The sequence below is a fragment of the Erpetoichthys calabaricus genome, chromosome 2 (assembly GCF_900747795.2).
Source record: "Erpetoichthys calabaricus chromosome 2, fErpCal1.3, whole genome shotgun sequence".
In the NCBI taxonomy this organism is placed as follows: Eukaryota; Metazoa; Chordata; class Cladistia; order Polypteriformes; family Polypteridae; genus Erpetoichthys; species Erpetoichthys calabaricus.
This window is the reverse complement of record NC_041395.2, coordinates 80523939-80544908: the sequence shown is the minus strand read 5'-3', so window position 1 is coordinate 80544908 and position 20970 is coordinate 80523939. Positions and strand designations below refer to the sequence as shown.

The following is a 20970-nucleotide window of genomic DNA, read 5'->3' as shown; positions in this document are numbered from 1 at the left end:
TAGGCAAAGACAGGAATTGTTTAGTTCTAAACTTAATTTAGTACAGACTGAAAACAGAACTAGTTCTTCAGTATTACATTTGCATCCCAAAGATGTACATGGTAGGCTGAACGGCAACTCTAAACTTTTGTGAGTGTACTGATGCACAGATGCTGCCAGGGTAGGCTCCACCCTTTTAAGGCCCTGGATTAGATTAAGCAGACTGAATGGATAGATTTAACACATCCATACTTAAATGATTGAAAAACGTTCTGTTACGTTTTGTAAAATACAACCTGAAATATCTTTAAATTGTACAATTTGCTTCCAACGAACACAGATTTGCCTTAAACAGTGTCACGGATTAGAAAACAGGGAGGTGAATTTTTATCCAAAAAAACTGCAGCCAGAAGTAATAACCGAGAGATGCTCGCCGTTCCATTCACTATGACCTAAAAGTTCAGCCTGAGTCCACAGGCTAAGGAATCCCTAAATAAAGAGGCGAATTCGAATTTGCGAGTCTATGACTGGTGCGCTTCTATGTACGTATTTGACATCCTTGAGTGCGATTGGTTTTCGTAGTTGTCACTTTAGTGTGACGAATTTGTCCAGTTATGTCATCGTTGCAGTTCGCCATTTTAGACAGTCAAGAAACTGAGGCGAGGCGATTTGTGATAGTGTAGCAGAGGGGTAATTTGTAAAACCCCTTTGTTGAGGTTTTTATAAGAACCGTCTGGCGTTGTATTGTAAACAGAAAAAAGATGTCCTCGGAAAACCAAGAAACGGAGACACAACAGGAATCCGGGGAAGAAAAACAGGTATGAAATGCAAACACGTCGGGAGTTGCGTTTATTATTCTCGGTCTGTCGATGCTCACTTTTCTTTCTAAATATATACAACAGCAAACAATGTGCATGATCTAATTTCAGGTTTGTATGTTGCTTTATACTTTTATTTCTGGAAATTTCTTATTTGGTTACATCTTACTGAGTGTTTCCGCGGAAATCCTGCCCTCTTCTCAAGGCTTTCCCCGTTGTAACTGGCTAGCGCCCTGTCTGTCACCTAGCCAGCGCTTTGTGATTGGCTACGGGGAATCCGTCTTCGTGAGGCCCAAATCCTTTCCGGTTCTAATGATGCGAGAAACATAAATAGGGAAAATATTAAATGGTTAATCAGTATGTAATAAAACTTAAAAAGTTAAATTGAATAACAACGCGTGTATGTGTATTGGTTGACTATTACTTTTGAGCATATGATTGTAACAGGAGTTAAATAATGTTTTGGAAACTTAACGTGTAGGGAGTAGTCGCCACAGGTTATTAAAGTAGGCTGAGTCGTTACTCTTATTCAGGTCTTTATTATGCAGTAGATGTATGAACCGTAGCGTCCAGTTAATCCGATATCATCAAATCCTTTGACTTTTGTCGCAGTTTGCCTAATCGTCGAGAGAATAATCGTTGGGTTGCGATATTCACGCAAAATTGACCTAGAGTCCATTCGCTTAAGCAATGTGAATTATGTAAACGAGTATTAAAAAACAGCAAGTAAAAATAATGTGTGGGTGAAGAGTAGCGATGGAGTATTGTTCATGTGTCCTTCTGTGTAGATTACTTTTTGCTAAGTATTTTTTTCGCAGTGTATAATTAATTAATTCCCAATACAGTCTGTGTGCGTACATTTATTTATACATGTATTTATAATTTATATTTATAAATTACAAATTATCAACTTCGAGTTTTTAACGGATGTACACATTTTGAGTGTGTCCCTGAACACGATTCCATAACCTCGGGAGTGATGCCTTATGTCTGAATGGTAGTCTGTAAATACGATAGCTCAAATGAGAATCCTTAGTCCTACTGAGACTTGCAGTGGTTACTTGCATTGTAAAACTTGAGTTTTATGTAAGGAAGGTATGTTCTGGAAACACCAAAGTGTGTATTTTAAAATAAAATTATGGTGCTCAATTTATGTATTCCAACCTTATGCTTGATGTTGTTTAATAAACTTAAAGCTCTGCAACCCCCTATAGGACTAAGCAAGTTATGCACGGAGTTGTAAAAAGTACTCAAGAATGATACTTAAGTAAAAGTACTAACAGAAGTAAGAAATACTGATTTATGTATTCCAACCTTATGCTTGATGTTGTTTAATAAACTTAAAGCTCTGCAACCCCCTATAGGACTAAGCAAGTTATGCACGGAGTTGTAAAAAGTACTCAAGAATGATACTTAAGTAAAAGTACTAACAGAAGTAAGAAATACTGTATTACAGTTAAAGTATCTGCTTTGAAAAGTACTCAAGTACCAAAAGAAAATGTACATTTTATAATAATGGGAAGGTGCAAGACATTGTTTAGTGAGCACAATACGTTTATTTTAAAGAACACTCACAATATTTTTGCCTTTGATCAGCATATAACCACAGTCCGTGTCATAGTGATGACCTGAAGTGTAGTACCAGTGAGTGTGAATATGACTTGCACGGTGCCTCCCCTATTGGGATAAGAGATAAGAATGAAAAATTAAGTGAACAGCTCACAACATTATCACTTGCATAGATGCACAATATAAAAAGAAAAAAATGAGTGAAAATCAATGCAAGTTGGGTTTATTATACTTTACTGAAGTAAAGGTAGATTTTAGAAAGGTATTACATTAAGTAATATTACTACTATTTCAAAATTGATTAATCTTTAACAGATTCTAATAAGGAAGCTGTGCAGTTGGGGATTTGTGGGCAGGCACAGCTTGTTCTCGAACTACTGTGTGCAAGACATTAAATAGCTGCATAGATGGTGTCATCCCATACACACACACAGTCGATTTTGAATCTCTTTTAAAGGTATGTGCAGGTTAGGAAGGAAGTACTGGACCTGAAGGAAACACTACACATAAGTGGGGAGAAAAAATTAAAATTCGGGAAAAGGTGCAGGATTTGAAGCCAGGATCTAGTATAGAAGATGTAGAGGCAAACCCTCTTTGCTTTTGTGCTGTCCTTTTAAATTTATTGTTCTTTTTATTGCTAAACCATCTTTTAGCACAAATTTGTTTCATACAATGAATTAGTATACTTCAATACCCATATTTATTTCTTTCCTTATAAATGCAAAGAATTATTATTATTTCCTGAAATTAATAGTTATAATACCAATTAATAAACCAATGTACATACCTTTTGAAAATAATTAGTGTGGGTTGATTTGGAAATGCTGATAACTGAGTAATTCATGTTCATTTGAAAAATAACTTGATGAACAAACAGTTTGTCCCAGTGATGTCTTATTTTTAAGCTAATCTTTGTCTTAATTTCAGACTGGACTAAGGCTATTTTCTTTAAATGAGCTTTAACTGTGCTGCTACTGTAGCACTGTTACAACTACACAGACATATATTTTTATGTGTTGTGGTCCAGATGCTATCTTGAAAATTACACACAAATATAATTTTGATTTAATTATTCTTGAAAGCTTGGATTTCTTTCCTGCACATGTTTAATACAGAACCTTCACCGGATTGTTGCATGGAGCATTGTGTATTCTATCTATAATACAGTGAAGCATATGGCAAAAAAATACACAGTATATATGGACATGCCACTGGGCTTAAAGTAATTGTTTATATTGTCACACAAATATAATTTATTTTATATCACAAGTAAAGGGACCCTTTTGAGAACAACAGGACCTTCAATCATTGGTACCATTTAAGTTATGGCTGGAAAAGCATCTATTCATTAAAAAGACAAGTGCTGTTCTTTTTTGTAATTCATCATTGTTGTGCTTGTAATTCATCATTATTGTGCTTCTCGTTTCTCTGTGACACTGCAGCAGAACATTTTAGCCTGTGCTAAAAGTCTGGGCAAAGTGAGAGACAGAGTTGGATGGACAGGCCCTTAATTGTGTATTCCGATAAAGATACCACTTGCCACATCAAAGCTAAATAGATGACAATAGGAGTGCAAAATTAACTGGTGGGAAAATCAAATACTTGACAATTATTCTTAAGTGTGGACATACTTTCATGTTATTCTTGGAGAGGGATTCAAAAAGATGATGATTTGTGTCTGAGCAGCTGACATATTTTAAATTGATTTTAACTACATTTCAGTTTTTAATTTTAATGTACACACATGTCTTTCACTCTAGTGGATCGATTTAATAAAATGTCATATGTCCATTGAAATCTGAGAATTATGCCATTTGTTAAAAGCAAAATAACATTCTGAAAAACAAAGATGTTCCTGGTAGCAAGAGAAGCAATTAAGGATTGGGAAATTTAACCAGCGAGTTAATTAAAGTGGAGTACAAAAATGTTTCAAGACAGGAAATGGCCCTAGACAAAGTTTTTGTCAACTGCAGTAGGGATGCACCAATACCAAGTACTTGAACAAATAGTTTTATTAAAAAGAAAATAATGATACTACATTTTCAACAAAAATGTATATGAAAATATAAATATTTTTGTGATATTTATTAAAGTATAGAATAATTGTAGTAAATGTTTTCTTATTTAGCAAGCAACAGATACAAACTCAAATTAGAATTTTAATTTTTTAAAGGTAGCCTAATTGTTATTCTTAAGTTAAAATTTATCTCTGTATTTATCTAAGCTTTCAAATGTTAGAGGCAGATTCTTTGTGAGAGATATCTTTTAGCTCTACTACAAATCATCCTGTTTCTTCTTGTATGAATTAAATCATTACTCGCATGTCTCTTAAGAATAGTGAATGTGTTCTGTAATGCCAGCTGATGATTCCCACACAAATATTTGTAGCTTAAAAACACACATAGAAAATGCAGCTTAAACAAAGGTGACACTTTAAAACACAACCTTTCACAAAAGTGTGAATCTCTGCAAGCACAAAGTAAATTAGCCAAAGAGAAAGTGTTTTGATATTTTATCCTGCTTTACTGACTCATCCTACACTGTTAATTTTACTCTGACATAAAGTGTCATCAGTTATATGTGCACTAGTAGTGCTGGACATGTACAACATTGACAGTAGGTTGTTTCTCTACATAGGCTTATCTATGTAAAAAGAGACACCAGATTGTTATAATTGAAGCATTTTACGTACGCTGGAGGTTGCATTATGAAATAAGCTAACCATTCAAAAGTACAAATAAACATATTGTTAGTGTTAACATATACACATACGCTAACATAGTGGTTGTTTTGTCATTAATGGCATCTCTGCATAAAACAAAGGTTAAACACTTCAGGAAATCTAACTGATATGCAAGTGTTGTGTGTTTAACAAGGATAATTTTGTACAGCTGGTGACCTGTTTCTACAACAAAAAAAAAATTGTGTGTTTTTCCACAGCTGCATACAGTGCACTTCCCATTTGTATGAGAAGAAGAAAAGTCACTTTCTTTTTTTTACTTCCAGCCACATTACAATTGTACAGCATTTTGTATTTTATGTTTGGTCCCTGATTCAAATTTCTGCTGCCTAACCTTCAAGTCCTGTACTTGTTTGAAGTACTTGTAAAAAGCCATACTATGGAACTAATATTGATTACGAGTACCTAGTGGGCAAAATCAGAAAAATATGAATATCAGCAAATAGTATCACTACTGTTGACAGTTATCCACAAAGACGTGTTAGTGTTGTGTAGGAAAAGTGGAATACTTGAACAAGAACTCCCACATGGACATGGCAGAGTGTGGAACTGGAACTAGGGATGCCAGATCTATTAGGCAGAATTGTTATCTACTGCATCCCCATTCCACCCAAAGCTAACTTTAAAACATTATAAACTCTAGTGATATGTTGTGTTTTTGTTGCCTGGATGAACTAGAAAAAAACTAGAACTACCACAGGGAAAAGAAAAGACGCAAGAAGTGCTAAAAAACAGAATGCATCTGTTTGTTAAGAGAAGCAATTAAGGATTGGGAAATTTAACCAGCAAGTTAATTAAAATGGAGTACAAAAATGTTGCATGAGCAATATTTGCTTCAGCAGCAGTAATTGGCTTTGAATTAAGAATGTCAATTGAAATAGAAATCTACAGCCACTGCAACCCTCCAGGAAGTGACCATGAGGACCCCTGATGTAGTATATGTTACAGCATGTGCATATACTTTAAGTAATACAGACATTTGGTGCTTAGTAAAAGGAAGTAGTATATGGCACATGCACTACCAGTAACATAGCAGTATATTGCTTAATAAAAGAATTACAGTAAAATGAAATATAGTTGGGAGTGAGTGCGGGGGTATTTTCCTTTCATTCACTTAATAAAAAAGAACCAGTGAGAACTTTATATAATTGTCTCGGCTCACTGAGAATCTTGTCCACTTGCCGTCACACAGGATTGTTAATGAACCACAGAATAAAAACATAAATTTGACAAATGAACAGTTACCATCCCTCAGTGAGTCAGAGGGACTATTCCATGGAGGTAGTTTTAGACCCATTCCTGAATTTCATAGTTTGAATATGGGGCAATAGCATCACTATCATACATAAATACTAATGCAGCAGTCTGAGCAACTTAAGAAGTCACTTTGCTCAGATAAGGCTGTCATCATGTAGACTACAGTTTGCAAACCCCACTTAATGAACCACTAATATCAACCTGGATTTCTAATGTAAGATTTTAGTTAACATTGGCTATCTTATTAGCTACCTAAATGAACTTATCCATAAATTATCATCAATGATATTAACTATCTCTGACTGTATACAGTCATATTATGAAAGGTTGTTTGATACAAGCAAGCCTGATATTTTATGTTTTCTCTGTCTGTTATGAAATCAGCACCTACATTGGCACTACTGTTGAGTGAAGTTTGGCAAGCTTTGCAGTTCATTCATGGTATTTTATTAGCGTGTATTATTATTTAGAAGAAATGTAACTTCCATGCTTCAGTGGTATGTTTAATAGTCAGTAGTCAGACACAAAACAAAGTGGTACATTTTATTACCATTTTATGAAAACTGGATAGAATCACTGTGCCAAACCTGAGTTTTAACATGATAATGGCAGTAGTACTTCTTAAATTGTTAAAAAAATATTGTAAGCCCTGCCCCTTATTCTACTATATGTTTTAGAAGTTTCTGGATTTCAGATTGGTGGCCTTAACTACACTGGTCATCAGCCTCTTAAAAAGCCCATTAAATGAGATCTGGGTAACAAAACAAAACAGATCTGGTGAAAAAAAAACAAAAAAAACAAAACAAAAACAAACTTGGCTCTGTATACACCTTACTCTAACCTGATTTGCTGGATTCTGGACTTTTTAACTAATAAGACCACAAGTAGGGTCACTGAAGCCTGTTTTTCTGATAACCATACTACATCCACTAGATCATCTCAAGAATGCTGTTTTGTGTCCTCTTTTGTTAAAATTTTCAGTAAAGTGGCTGCAGAAGCTAACACAAAGACAGATGTATCTTAAAAATTGTGGTTGAGTCTGTAGTAGTGGAGTTATGACAGGACAAGGTGAGAGTAACAGAGGAGGGGAAGCTGGCACACGCATGCTGTTGCCACTCCTCCCTGTTAACAACACGTTTCGTAAAATTCGCATTAATCCTGCATTTTTTTTTATGCTTGTTTTATTTCTTTATTGTACGTATAGTTCGTGGATGCAGCTGACTCGGATTGTATGGATTTGGATTAATTTTTACAGACTTTATGGAATTTACCTTGACTGGGAACAACTGAATCTGTGGATCACGGGACGAGACCTATGAACATTTTTGTACCTGGCGATCTAGGAGCCTGGGATGATCTGACCTACGAAAAACCTATTGTTGAGTCTGTTCAATTTTGCGATTTGTAGTTGTTACTTTATACTTTTATACATCTCTAAAACCAAGGATATAGCTGTAGATTGTACATGTTCCCCTCTTCCTACTCTCTCAGCAATTATAACAGGGCAGAGTGTGGACACTGTAACGCAATACAAATATCTAGAACAATCTTGGATAACAGGCTGACCTTTAATCTTAATATAGAACAAACCTTTCTTTTCTGTCTAACGTGCTCCGTGGTTTCAAAGTGTCCAACACTAATGACACTTATTTTTTATTGAGTCCGTTGTCACATTTGCTTTTATATGAACTGAGAACAAAAACGGTTGTAACACTAACAGAAATAGTAAACAAGAATGCCCACTCTTCTTAAGTTAAGTTTGATTAGCTGTGCAGAACTAGGTTCACAAGGATAATTCATTCCCAGAGCATTTTGCATACCTTTTAAGGATTGTGCTGAATTCTGAAATGTATTGTATCTTATTTGTAAAAAATCCTGCAGGGGTATCTGCTGATTATAACAAGGTTGTCATTTTTGTCTCATGGCTTACTTTTTGTGTCTGTGTAACAATGTCTTATATTTGTATGTTCTTGCAGCAAGCAGATTCCCCTCTAGAACAATAAGTCTAGATTAGCCAACCTACCTTCTTACCTGCCAAAGTTTCATCCACCTGCACTTTACACCTCTTCGCTGTGTCTGTGTGACTTTCCTCCCACATCACAAAGATGAACACTATGTGCATGTTATTTTAATTGCCTCCATGTTAATTTGTATGCAAGTGTGCCCTGCAGTGGAGTAATGCCCGCAGAATTGTTTTATAGCTTGCTTTATGCTGCCGTAATAATATTTATTTTATTGTATAATCTGTATTGTTAATAATTAAACCTGTGAGGACACGGTGCTGCAGTGCTAGCTAGTGCACGGATTGCTCCTGCCTTGCGCTGTATTCTTGCTGGTGCTGATGCGACACTGGAAGGATAGATGGATAGAATAATTAAACATGTACTATGAAGATATTTCAATATTCCTTAAAAGGTTTGAAGAATCTGCATTCTAAGCTTACAGATGGCTTCACGTCTATTACAGAGCAGATTGTGTGGCGATTGGGTATTTGGATAAAGAAAAGTAAGGACAGGAATTGGAGGTTAGTATGTTTGAAAGAGACAATACTTTGTAATAAATTATTTCATCAAAGGTCGCGCATGGCGCAGCAAGCCTCTTGCATGAGATATGAACAATCACTGCGCCACCGTGTTCCAGTGTTTAATAACATGCTTTCATTCCTATCATCATGAAAAAGATATCACGTATACATCTCAGTATTTTAATTATTCAGAGAGCTGTAATATCACGAATGTAATGGATTCTGTGTCCTGTCGGAGAAAGAGAAAGAACGGAAGCACGTAGTGATTCACACACACAGAGCATATAGAAGATCAAATACAGAACAAAGCATTTAATGTGCTACTTTAGTTACAATGGGATTTGAGAAACTAGTAAAATAAACGATTTTAAGATGAAGTTTATGATGTTCTACTTTAAAGACAAAATAAACTATGTGATTAAAGTGGAAATTTCGAGATTAAAGTTGACATTTCGTGCTTTTTTCCCCACTGTGTGCCTACTTTTTTTCTCTGTACCCTAATAAGCTTTCATACGACACTAAGATGGTGGGCTATGACTCGCCTTTTCACGGCAACTTTGATACGTGACAACTTCTTTTTTATTTTGGGCACTGTGTGACTTTGTGAACTTGAGCTTTCGAGTTTCTCCGACACTATGTCATGCGAGCAACTTCCTTTTGTTGATTATACCACTGTTTAAACCAACAAATAGTACGTTTTTCCTTTGCCTCCACTTGGTATTCGCTGAAATTCTTATATTTTCCCCCGTGCTTTTCCCATTGTCTTTTCACAGAAGGCTATTTATATTGATTTGCATATTCAAAGAGGCGTAATTCTGGGAGGAGTTGGGGTGGGACAGAAGGGGTGTGCACGTGCATTACTTTTCACACTGATCGGGATTTATGTAGCGGAAGAACGTGGAAGTTTGCGTACGCACAGATTCCTGCATCTGGATTTTTTTGTGCATATGCCATATTATAGTGCGAGTTCTACGCACGCCGTTATACATGGGGCCCCAGGCAGGGAATATCAGCGACGTGACTCCCTGCAAGACAGCAGCGCTAACGCTCCACCACCGTGTCACCCCCATGTATGTAATTATTAACAGTATTCATTATTTAAACAAAATTACCGATTTTATCTGTAAAATGTAACATACATACTTCAATGCATTTCATCATGAAAGTAATATCAAAATAAATCTAAGGATTCTAAATGTGCAGAGAGTTGGAACATCATACATTTAATGTGCTCAGTGTGGCAATCTATTGCTGTTTGCCACTGCTGTCAGTACCGGAGGAAGCCCTAGAAAAAAAGACGGCACAGAAGACGGTATGTGAGACTTTTAAAATGTATCGTGTCATTATGATCGGGAATATGCAACGGTATGTCATCATTTTGCTTCACCACTTCGAATCATTAATCAAACATCGAAGCGCACACACCGATCTCGTAGGATCCTCAGAGCGGCTTTCTGTCACATTTAGATAGTAATCAGAGACTCTGACGTCACATTCCAACTTTTAGCACACAGCGCCCCCCGACTTTTTGCTGGTACTGCAACTCATACATGCGTCGCTTTAATTTCTGCGGACCTGCTCAGAGGACGCATCAAATGAATGCTGGGAACGCGTGGCAGCCATGACGCGGGCGTGTATGCGTTCTGAGCGTGAAGTATAAATGAGCCCTAACAAGTATTGGGAATTAAAAAAACAAATGCTTATTGTGCAGTTATTTCCACTTCAGAACAAGGAGCAAAGCTGCACCAAAGTTGGCATTGTAAAAATGAACTGTTGCTGAAAAGTTTAGTTTCTAATTACTTAATGCTCTGCTGTTGCAAAAATATAAAATATTGGTTTGCAAATACATCACACATTCATATACCTGTTTGAGTGTTTTAGACAAATTAGTTATTATTTTAATCAATAAAATAGTTGATAGATTATTCAATAATCATTTGTGGCAAACCTAAACAAAGTGGTTGGAGCCCTACTGCTCAGACTGTACAGCTCAACTCTGCTCTCCGCGATTATTATAGCTTTCAATTTCTACAGTACAAACATTTATATAAATTCATGTGCTGAAACAAACACGCTATCAGTTTTAAGACATGTAGACTATATACTTCTAAATTGCATGTAAAAAGTTAAATTTAGCTATAGCAAGTTGAAGCCTGTTTGGACTGTGTTCCTTTTTTCTTAACCTGCTATTCATTTAGTTGCCATGTGGATATAAGGGCAGCCTTGCATGCTGCATCTTTCTTTGTTTTTCATCTTCACAGCTGTACCAGCATATGCTGTGTTACAGTGCACGATGGGCAGTATAAATCGTGTGGATCAAGAATCGACTTTCTGTCCCGTTATGTGGAGGCAACAAAAGAAATACTACAAAAAGATATTTTGTCATCTGGTGGAACCGTGCAATTGGAATTCATTCGTGTTATGCAAACAAAAAGGTGGCAAAACTGTATCTTATGCAAACTTTACATGCCAGCTTATAGAACAAAATCATTGCCGTACATCCACCATCCACACTACCACTAAAGAGACGCCATCAACCCAGCACATCGTGGGTCAATCCAGAGTGTCTTATTAGTAGACATTTTATTGATTATATAGCTCCAACAGAAAAAAAAAAAACCAGAATCCATCTTGTACCTGTCCAGTGTGCTGTTCATAAACTGATAAATCTGAAAAGGAAATCGAAAAGAAACATGCTATTATTGTCTCGACTGTGATGTTGGATTGTGTCTTTCACCGTGCTTTAAAATTTACCACACAAAGGACTCATTTTGAGATTATATAAAGTTTTGGCATCATTAGTAGTATTATTATAACTGTTATTAGTTTTATTATTATTGTTCATTTTATATAATTAGTTTTATCATTACTATTATTATTTGTATTGTTGTTATACTTTTCAGATTTAATAAAAATGTCATTTTTCTTGCCAAAACAATGGAACACTTTTTATATGTTTTTCTTGGAATAAAATGCAATGCTAAGGTGGTTAATGTGGATCCACATACACAGCACATGGTGTGTGTCTACTGATGGTTTTGCCTCTTCCAACTGCACCCTGTTTAATCTCCCATCCATGTACTGGCATACATTCTTAGCTTTGGGTGGATTACCCGTTCTGGAGTATAAGTAGTATGACTGCTGGTAATGATGGACCACTACTAACCACTGCCCCACTTTGCTGCCCTATGAATAATGTTGTGTGGTTTTGTTTTATGTGCTGCTAGAATGGCTTCAATGTTTTTTTTTTATTTTGTCAATTAAAAGCGTGATATGCATACGTTTTTTAAAGACTGATATTTTAAGAATGCTACTAAAAGAACAAATCTAACATTAGATGAAGGATCCATTATCTGTACAGATTTAAACTCAACTTCACCATATTTTCTGAAATATTACAATTTAAATAAAGTTAATTTAGTATATTTATGTGTGGCTGAAATTTTATACCAAAATACAAACAGTGCACCTCTTGACAGCATAAGTAGTTTTGAATATAAATGGATAGGTCAATATAGTGAAGGCTCAAGTTTAAAAGGCAAAAGTAACTAATGTGTATAATTGGTGTGGAGCACAAAGATCTTTACTAAAGATAATGCATTTTTTAAAATAATAGTTTTTTACTTGCTATTACCTTTATTTTGAAAACAAGCTAGGATACATACATCTGCTTGTTTTTTAATTATTCACCTTTATTTAACATAAATGCAACAGAATCTATATATGTCTGACATTTGCAGGTTAGGTTGGATTAGGCTGCTATCATATTTGTATTTTTCAGATTAAGTACTTTTTACATATAGTTGCACTTTGCTTACCTAATGTTATTTATTTAGCAGTAGGAGGTGATGGAATGCCAGCTGTCAGTATGATCAAATGATGATGAAACAAAACCAAATAAAAACCTATATACTCCAGCTTTGTTAAGCCCTGGGTTCTTACTAATTAAGGTAAACGATTTTTGTAGACTTTTTTTGTGTTCTACTCTAATTTACTTTTCATTGCAACCCTAGTCAGATGGAAGTTGGATGCTCCTTCTTTAATTTGACCCTCCTTTTAGCTCACTAAAAGTAAAGCATCAACTCTAGGTGGCCCATTATCATTTCCAAAATAAATTGTTTTGAATTACAGGTGCTGGTCATAAAATTAGAATATCATAACAAAGTTGATTTATTTCAGTAATTCCATTCAAAAAGTGAAACTTGTATATTAGATTCATTCATTACACACAGACTGATGTATTTCAAATGTTTATTTCTTTTAATGCACCATTCAAAATTGCAAAGACTACCTTGCATGTTGGTCTCTGTGCCCCATCATTTTAGTCGAGGTTGGCCATTTTGAAAAAAGAACATGTCGCTTGGCTTAATTTTGTAAGTGCCATGGTTCCTCTTCTCTCGGAGTACATTTTGGTCTGTAGCCTGATCTGTCTTATTAACCATTCCTTTTGAATGGCAAAAAAAAAATCCTCTATTGAAAATTCCATCCTGTTTAGTGATAGATTTAACCTTGGGATTGCCTTACCAAATGTACAACTTTTACTTTGGGCATTAATGCTTAGATGTATTGGGCACATGTTGGAATTCTCTGATAGCTTCAGTCAGGAGCGAATACTTGGGACTAACTTTGTTTCTCCTAAATCTGTCTCTTTTCTCTCGCATATTTTACCTCTCTGAAACTGCACTCACTCAACTGGATTCAGTGGTCTTCTGCATGCTATGTGGTGGAAAGTGGAGATAAATGTGCTGTAGAACTCTATCCAATGTTTCACCCCCATGCACCCTTTTTCCCGCAGTTCATTCTTTCATAATAGTGTTGGGGCGGGGTTATATGCAGACAATTCCATTTGTTTCCTGGTCTAGGAATGTTGTGTTATCGTCACAATTGATGATTGATTTTTTTTGACAATGCGGGACTCTTAATCATTCTAGTTGCTGGTCTCCTGGTTTTCTATAACATGCTCGCCCTCTTAGCTTTCAATATTATTTCTCACCTCATTAAATTAGTACAAATTTTTAGCACAAAAATTCTTTAAGCGTTGTGTTGGGTAAAGCAGTACTATATATGGAAATAAATGGGTGAATAAAACATCCCAGCTGGCTTGGGAACACCTGAGAATTCTCCAGGAAAAGCTGGAATCTGTAGCTGGAGACAGGGAAGTCTGAACTAACCTGCTTTGCCTGCTGCTGCAATGGCCTTCACCAGGAGAAGCAGTTTCAGATGATGACATGAGATAAAATAAAGCACTTTGCAACACACTTATCACTGTACTGTGAAAGGCTAGAATTGTTCCTAAAAATACAGGCTGGAACTGAGTGGTGCAGCATGTAATGGAAATTTAAGAAGATAAAACCAATATCTTCTTTTATTAGAATCCAATTTTGAATTGTACTGGTTATTTTTTCATTGAGCGAATAAATGTAGTCTTGCACTGAAAACTTTTTGACCTATGAAATTGTAATTTTGTTTTAGAACCTCACAGTTCATTGTTGAATGTGGTGTTTATAAACATTTGTTTAATCGCAATTTATTTAGTCCAGTATAGACTTGCTTTTGTTTTGATGACAATGATTGCTTAGAAATAAAAATAGCCATGCATTTCTCAATTAAATATGACAACTCTGTTCAAAATTTGATCTTAAATAACTAAGAAACTGCACAGATTTTATTGTATTCCTTCTAAATTTGAATGCTCTAATAATATATTGGGCATACTTGGATGGAAAATACAATCTGCTTGTATAGTTTTCATTGGTGGCACGTTGAACAATAAAACTTTTACAACATTGAATGTAAACCAAGGTGCTTATGCTATTACAGTTTAGTAGCCTGTCAGCTCATGTACATTAAAGTAAAAATGTGTAAGCAAGAGTGATATTGACATCTTCCTTCAATAATAATTTCTTCTGGCTTTTAGTGTAAATACTTGCTGTAAAACTGTTGCTTACAAATGAATAATTTTACAGTTTCATTTTGTATATGTACAGCTTTTTAATCCTTGCTTAGGGCTTTTAGCATATGGTTATAAAAATGTGCTTCTCAAATTTGAAAGGATCAAGTCTGTGCATTGTAATAGATTTGGCTGTGGCTTCTGACAGTCACTTGACAATTCCTGCTACAGTGCTCCATTATAGCCAAAGGAAAGGTTAAAGTCATAATACATTAAATTGTTGAAGTGGCAACACAATATTTACTTTTTAATGTTTAACTAAATTGTAAAAACAAATTGGAAAAGATTTACATCCCCATCAGCTGGTTGTTTAGGAAAGCTGCATAGAAGGTGTTAGTCTCATCTTGCTTCTTTAGTGTGTTTTTTTTCCCTTTATTTTCATTATTATTCTTCTATGTTTAAACTGTAACTTTATAAAAACAGAATACAGTACTGATATGTGCAATATGACAAAAAACCCCTCTTATAAATTAGACAGATGGCTAATGTTGCTTTTTATTATGTAAGGCAGTGAGTCTAGTGCATTCATTGGCTACTATTGATATTTGATGGTTTCTGCCTCTAAGATAGAGATGGGGGTTTGGTGGGGGGGTGTATGTCCTGCCCTAGTGTTAACAATGTTCTAGTTCCAAAAAGCAGGCACAAGGGAGCGATCTTCTTCACATGTACACAAGTCATTGGAACTGTAAGTTTTAAAACCAGTATTAGACAAATAGTTTTTTATATTACCATCTATTATTTGTTGTATCATTAGCATATTCTTTGTTTTCTTGTTTGGACTGCAGATGATGATTAGTAATTGTGTAAGACCGTGGAAACATTAAATACAGGGAAAAAGTAGACACACCATGGTATAGTGAGCATAGCGTGCTATATTAGCAACTTGTTGACTAGCTGAAATTAGCTTGTGACTGTATTCACAGGATATTGCTGACATCCAAAATGAGGCCCTTTCGTTTGTAATTGACACATGTTGGTCCTTTGAGCTGTGCTCAGCTGGGTGCCATGGACCATGGGCAAAGGCCCGACTACCAGGCACTCACCGACAAGTCCAGCCATGCCTGGCTACAGGCCAGTACTCTGCTGTTCCTTTTGTGGAAGAGGTTACAGGATCCTTGATTTGACTTTTCATGAGTAATTGTACTGCAGTTACTCTGCTGCCTGACCTAAGACCAGTTTGCCTTGGGTGATCCTAACTGGGCAATTGTCCTAAACAACATAGGTTTACTTGGATACACAAGCCCACCAGAAGATCTCAAAATTACACACACAGGACAAAGCCATACCATGCTAGAAGTGCACTTTATACATCCAGAAATGTGAAGGAGCATTGATATCCTCTCATCAGTTGATGACTGTCAAAAGGTTGTATAAAAAAATAGTAATTTTTTAATGAACCAAGCAGTAAAATCTTGAATGTCTGTTGTGGTGTTTTGCTCTATATTTTGTTCATATCCATTACATTTCCTGAACTTATTTACTTCAATTTAAGGATGGGAAGAACTGCATTTAAAGCAGGAACTAACCGTGGAAAGAAGCTCATGCTTGAGTTGGGCCAGTTTAAAGTTGCCAGTCAGTTTGATACAGACGTCTTTGGGACATTGGAGGGAAGCAGTAGTGCTTATAGAGTAACTTGCACAGATATAATAAGAATGTGCAGATGTATTAAATGCAAACTATCTGGGCTAGAGTTCAAACCCAGTGCTCTGGATATGCGACACTACAGCACTAACTGCACCATTCCACCCTGTATAGTTTGATATGCTGTATTGACCAGGCCAAGGGGACACCCACGTAACACCTGGCTGTGGCAGATAGAGGGTCATTTCCAGATGGTGGGACTGTACAGCGTGTCTGCCTGGGGGGTTGTCAGCCAGGATCCCGAGCTGTTTTGTCGTGTTGTGGTTACAGTAATGCGCTGTACCAGTGCGTGCTCCCCAACCTGACCTGACCTGTATTGACTGCATTATTCCAGTTTTACAGAGGTTTTTGATTAAATTTAAAGCAACCGCATCCTAGCCCTCAATATTCCCAATACAAATGAAATAGTTCTTTGTGGATGCTTGGAGGTACAGACTGAAACGAGGTTCACTCTTCATGTCTGCAGCTATAGAAGAAGTTGTCTGATCCTTCATAGTGGTTGAGTTATAAATGACTGAGCTGTACTGGACCTAGAATTGTGAGGTTAAATCACCTTGAAAAGGGGTGGACAGTGGCAGTGGCTGCACTTTTAAAGACCCCTGTAGGAAAGTGATTTATGAACAAAAAGTAGTTTGAAACTTTCTATTATTGTCATATAGACAATATCTAAAGCAGCAACGCATAGTATGGTAATCCAAACATATCATTCAGAATGTTGTGAGGTCTTTACAGAAAATAACAAAACCTGATTATAAATCATTTGAAATTATCGCTTCACTCGCCAACCCCTGTGTTTGGTTTTCCAGATACACACTTTTAAGATTTTTTTTTTTCTTTGAACTGTTTCTATTACATTAGTTTCACTTTTATTTCAGAACTTCTGTAAAAACAATATTTGGAATCTTTCAAGTCCCAATAGGCTGAATCTTTTAAATGAGGTCAGTGAGACATGTGTTTAATGACTTTGTACCGTAATTCAGCATAGGTTTCTCTGTTTGGAATTTCAGCACAGACAAAGCGATCTACATCATCAGCAGTTAATAATTTTTTTTTTTTTTGCAAAGTAACCAATAAATGCATGTGAGGTAAAACACGTTTTTGAAATTCTCTGACTTAAACTTCAAAGCCTTGCAATATTTACATACTTCTGACATATCACCTGTGTCCATATATTCGATCTGTATTCGCCTTTTAGTTATTTCTCCAAGTAATAATTTTTTTTTTTTTTTTTGTGCTAATGTGACGTTTACTTTCTTTTTTTGACAGTTTTTTTCTGCTTTCATATTCTGTATCTCGCTCTGCATGTGTTTTGCACCTATGTTTTTTTTTTTTTTTGAGTCTTTTGAATTCCAGTTTTCATTATCTCTAACCTGCTCTGCATGTGTTTGGCCCCTTTGTTTTGTAACCAGTTTTTAACGTTTTACTTTGTTTTCTACTGTCTTTTATTTCTGACCTCGCTTTGTCCTGCTTTTTTTTTCAGTGACACCTGGTCCATGGTGATTATTTTCCCTTTTTTGAGTAATAATTTCTGTTTGTTTGCGCTACTGTGAGTAGTACTTTTTAATTTTCCTACTTATTCTTTAACTTTCTCCACATTTGTATCGCGCATATGTTTTTTTTTTTTTTTTTTTTTTTTGAGCCTTTCGAATTCCACTGCTTTCATAATCTGCTCTGCATGTGTATAGCGCCAACGTTTGTGAACGTGTTTACGAAGTTCTACTTTGTCTTTTACTCTGTCTTTTAATTCTGAGCTCGATTGGATGTGCTTTGTTTCAATTCCACTTGTTACGGACTGATAATTACTTTCCTTATTTTTTGAATTTGCACCTAGATTATTTTTTCTTTTTTGCTGTTTTTTCTCTCCCAACACTTTTGAGTCTCTTTTCTCTGTGCTTGTTTCTTCTTCACTTAGTCAATGTTTTACTTATAATGTATTGTCCTTATACGCTTTATATGCGCTGATACCCTGGATCTGTGTGTGCTCAAATCCTTCACAAGACTGAATGTTTTGCTGCCCCGTTGTCTTATTTGATATTGATTGTAAGTAGGGCGTGTCTTGCAAGAATCTCATGCTCGTATGCCATCGCGAGACGGTCCTGGGTCAATCTCCTGGCACAAAGTCTTCATGTTAAAGGTCCTCGCGGGTCTTTTAACTGTCTTCCGTGATCTTAACATAAAGATCACTTCTCGACGCCCTATACTGTTTCTCTCCAGGATTTTTTTTTAATAGAGAGAAATGCAGGAGATATAAAGCTGCTGCCATTATATACAGTTACATCCACTGCAGGACCAAACTGCCCTCACATTTTTTTGTCTAGCTAACAGTACTATAACATCAAAATCCAGACCATGTTTCAAGATACAGTATATATTTTGCATTTCATGTAACACCAGATTGATAGACCAGTTTTACTAGTTTATTATACTGCATAATTGTGTAAATTGCAATTATGTGTTCAGTTTTTCAGTATGTTTTTCTGTTCTTGTGTATTTCTTTTTTATTTGGTACTTTAAGAACTAAACACAAACACAAATAAAAATTTCAGTATACGTGGAAAGTACAAAGTGAAATCCAGTAAGGCAGACTGCTCCTACACACTTACCTGTAAATTGTATTCTGGACATAGCCGCCTGTAACTGCCTTCTGAATAAGCACAGCAGCTGTCCAGGGTTCCAGGTGTTCAGAATCGGAGTCCCTGGTTTGTGTCAGGTACAGGAGTTTGTCTTGGCACATTTCAGGATTGTTGAATACAAAATATCACACAGGTGCAAAAAAAGAGGATTAACTTTACAGACATAGTCACTCTGGACAGCATGTGGGACAATTAGATATTACAGGGTATACAAGACACTGCATTAACATTTTGAAGTATAGTGCACTGTATTTGTAACACACGTGGCAAAGGTCAAACCATGTATGAAAGTATAGTCTTGGAAAATAATATTTGCTAAAAATATGATGTCAGTCCATAAATGAGATTCTACAGGCAAGAAATGATTCCATATTCTCCCCAGATTCTCTGTTTGTTTAGGATTATGAAGATTGGAGTGGCCTTATAACATTTTCACTATTTGAGTTGAACTTTCCCACCTGGTCTCCTTTTTTCTGCTTCGGCCCAGTCAACACTGGGACGTGTAGTGTGGCTTTTTAAACAGTGCCATCATCTTGATTGCTGAAAAAAATCCTGGAAAAAGTGTAGGGTGTAAAACAAGAAATAAATAACTAAAAGAACACAGGCAGCTCTGTTCAGAAGGTAGAATTCAGTTTGTCAGGCCAGTTTCAACCCTCACATGTAATCACAGTGATTTGTAAGGGAATTATTGTGTACTGTCTGTGCAAGCTACTACAGATCATTTCTCCTTATTCATCACAATGTTAAAATTCTGGTTTGTCTTTAATAATAGTTTGTTCCCAAACCACACACCTAAACCCCTGCACTGTAATAGCAGTATTAAAGTATTACATGACCTGCTAATGTAAGCAGTGCTTATTAAGCTTGCTGGCTGCCCTAAATTAACTTGAGGCAAAGTAAGAAAGCTGCTCACCTCTGATAGTTTACTGTACCATCAAAAAATTAAGGTTCAGTTTTTTGGGGATATAAAGTAACACATAGTGTAAGAATTATTTGCTTTTTTATTTTGTAAAATGCCAAAGTTTCTTATGAGCTGAACATATTTTTGAAGCCTTTCAATTAGGTCTGGGTGATAAAACGATAAAGATAATCATCGTCAAATAACTTTTCTTTAATAGAAATATAAGACATGGTCGGTACAATGTTGATAGAACTCATTCCATCCATGTTTTGACAGATAACATGAAAAGCTGAACCAATCATGTGGCTGGAATAGAGTTACGGCCATGTCCAGTTACACATAGTACTGAGCGTAGGATTGGAAGCTGGCTGCAGCACACATGCTTCAGCAGCCATGCATTCCAGTATGTCAGGAGTGGGTGTGAGATAAAAGAGAAAATGACAACAGAAAATGTTAATGAAAACTTGGGGGAAAAAAATCGGCATTCCTGAAGAAGACACCCCAGTAGACACACCTCAAAAGACGAGGACACTGTTGAAAAGAAGGGTCAGAGGAGTTCGGTAGTGTGGAGATATTTTGACTTTTTTTTTTTTTTTTTGACAAGTCTTACAAGAAACAGAATAGCATGCCCTGCAAATTGTGTTGAAAGCACATTCCCACAAAGAAAGGTAATACCGCTAATCTTTTGTACCATCTGAAGCAGTGCCATCCTTTAGAGCCCGCACAATGCTAGACTTTGCAGTCCCAGACCCAAGTAAATGCTGCACTAATGGGGATTTCTTGTGCCTTTGTTTTTTTGCCTTGGAGTAGATATCTGTGTGGGAACTTTTTTTCCATCCTGCACCCACCAGCTCTTGCACATACTGGGCCTTATTTGTCCTGCTCCCTCCCACAGAAATACATTGCTTCCATTAAGGGCAAAAACATTTTTTTTAACATTATCTTGTACAAGGTGGCA

At 36.1% G+C, this 20970-nt stretch overlaps 1 protein-coding gene across 2 annotated transcripts in view; it reads left to right on the top strand.

Annotated features, from left to right (window-relative positions):
• The first annotated feature begins 599 nt into the window (after positions 1 to 599).
• Positions 600 to 20970, top strand: part of ensab (endosulfine alpha b) — a 28504-nt gene continuing 8133 nt past the window's right edge. The window contains exon 1 of one of the 2 annotated variants that reach the window (XM_028793969.2): positions 600 to 797. In XM_028793969.2, the coding sequence (XP_028649802.1) occupies positions 741 to 797 (57 nt within the window). In that variant the 5' untranslated portion in view covers positions 600 to 740. The remainder of the gene's footprint in view (positions 798 to 20970) is intronic. The other variant, XM_051923794.1, reaches the window with a different exon arrangement.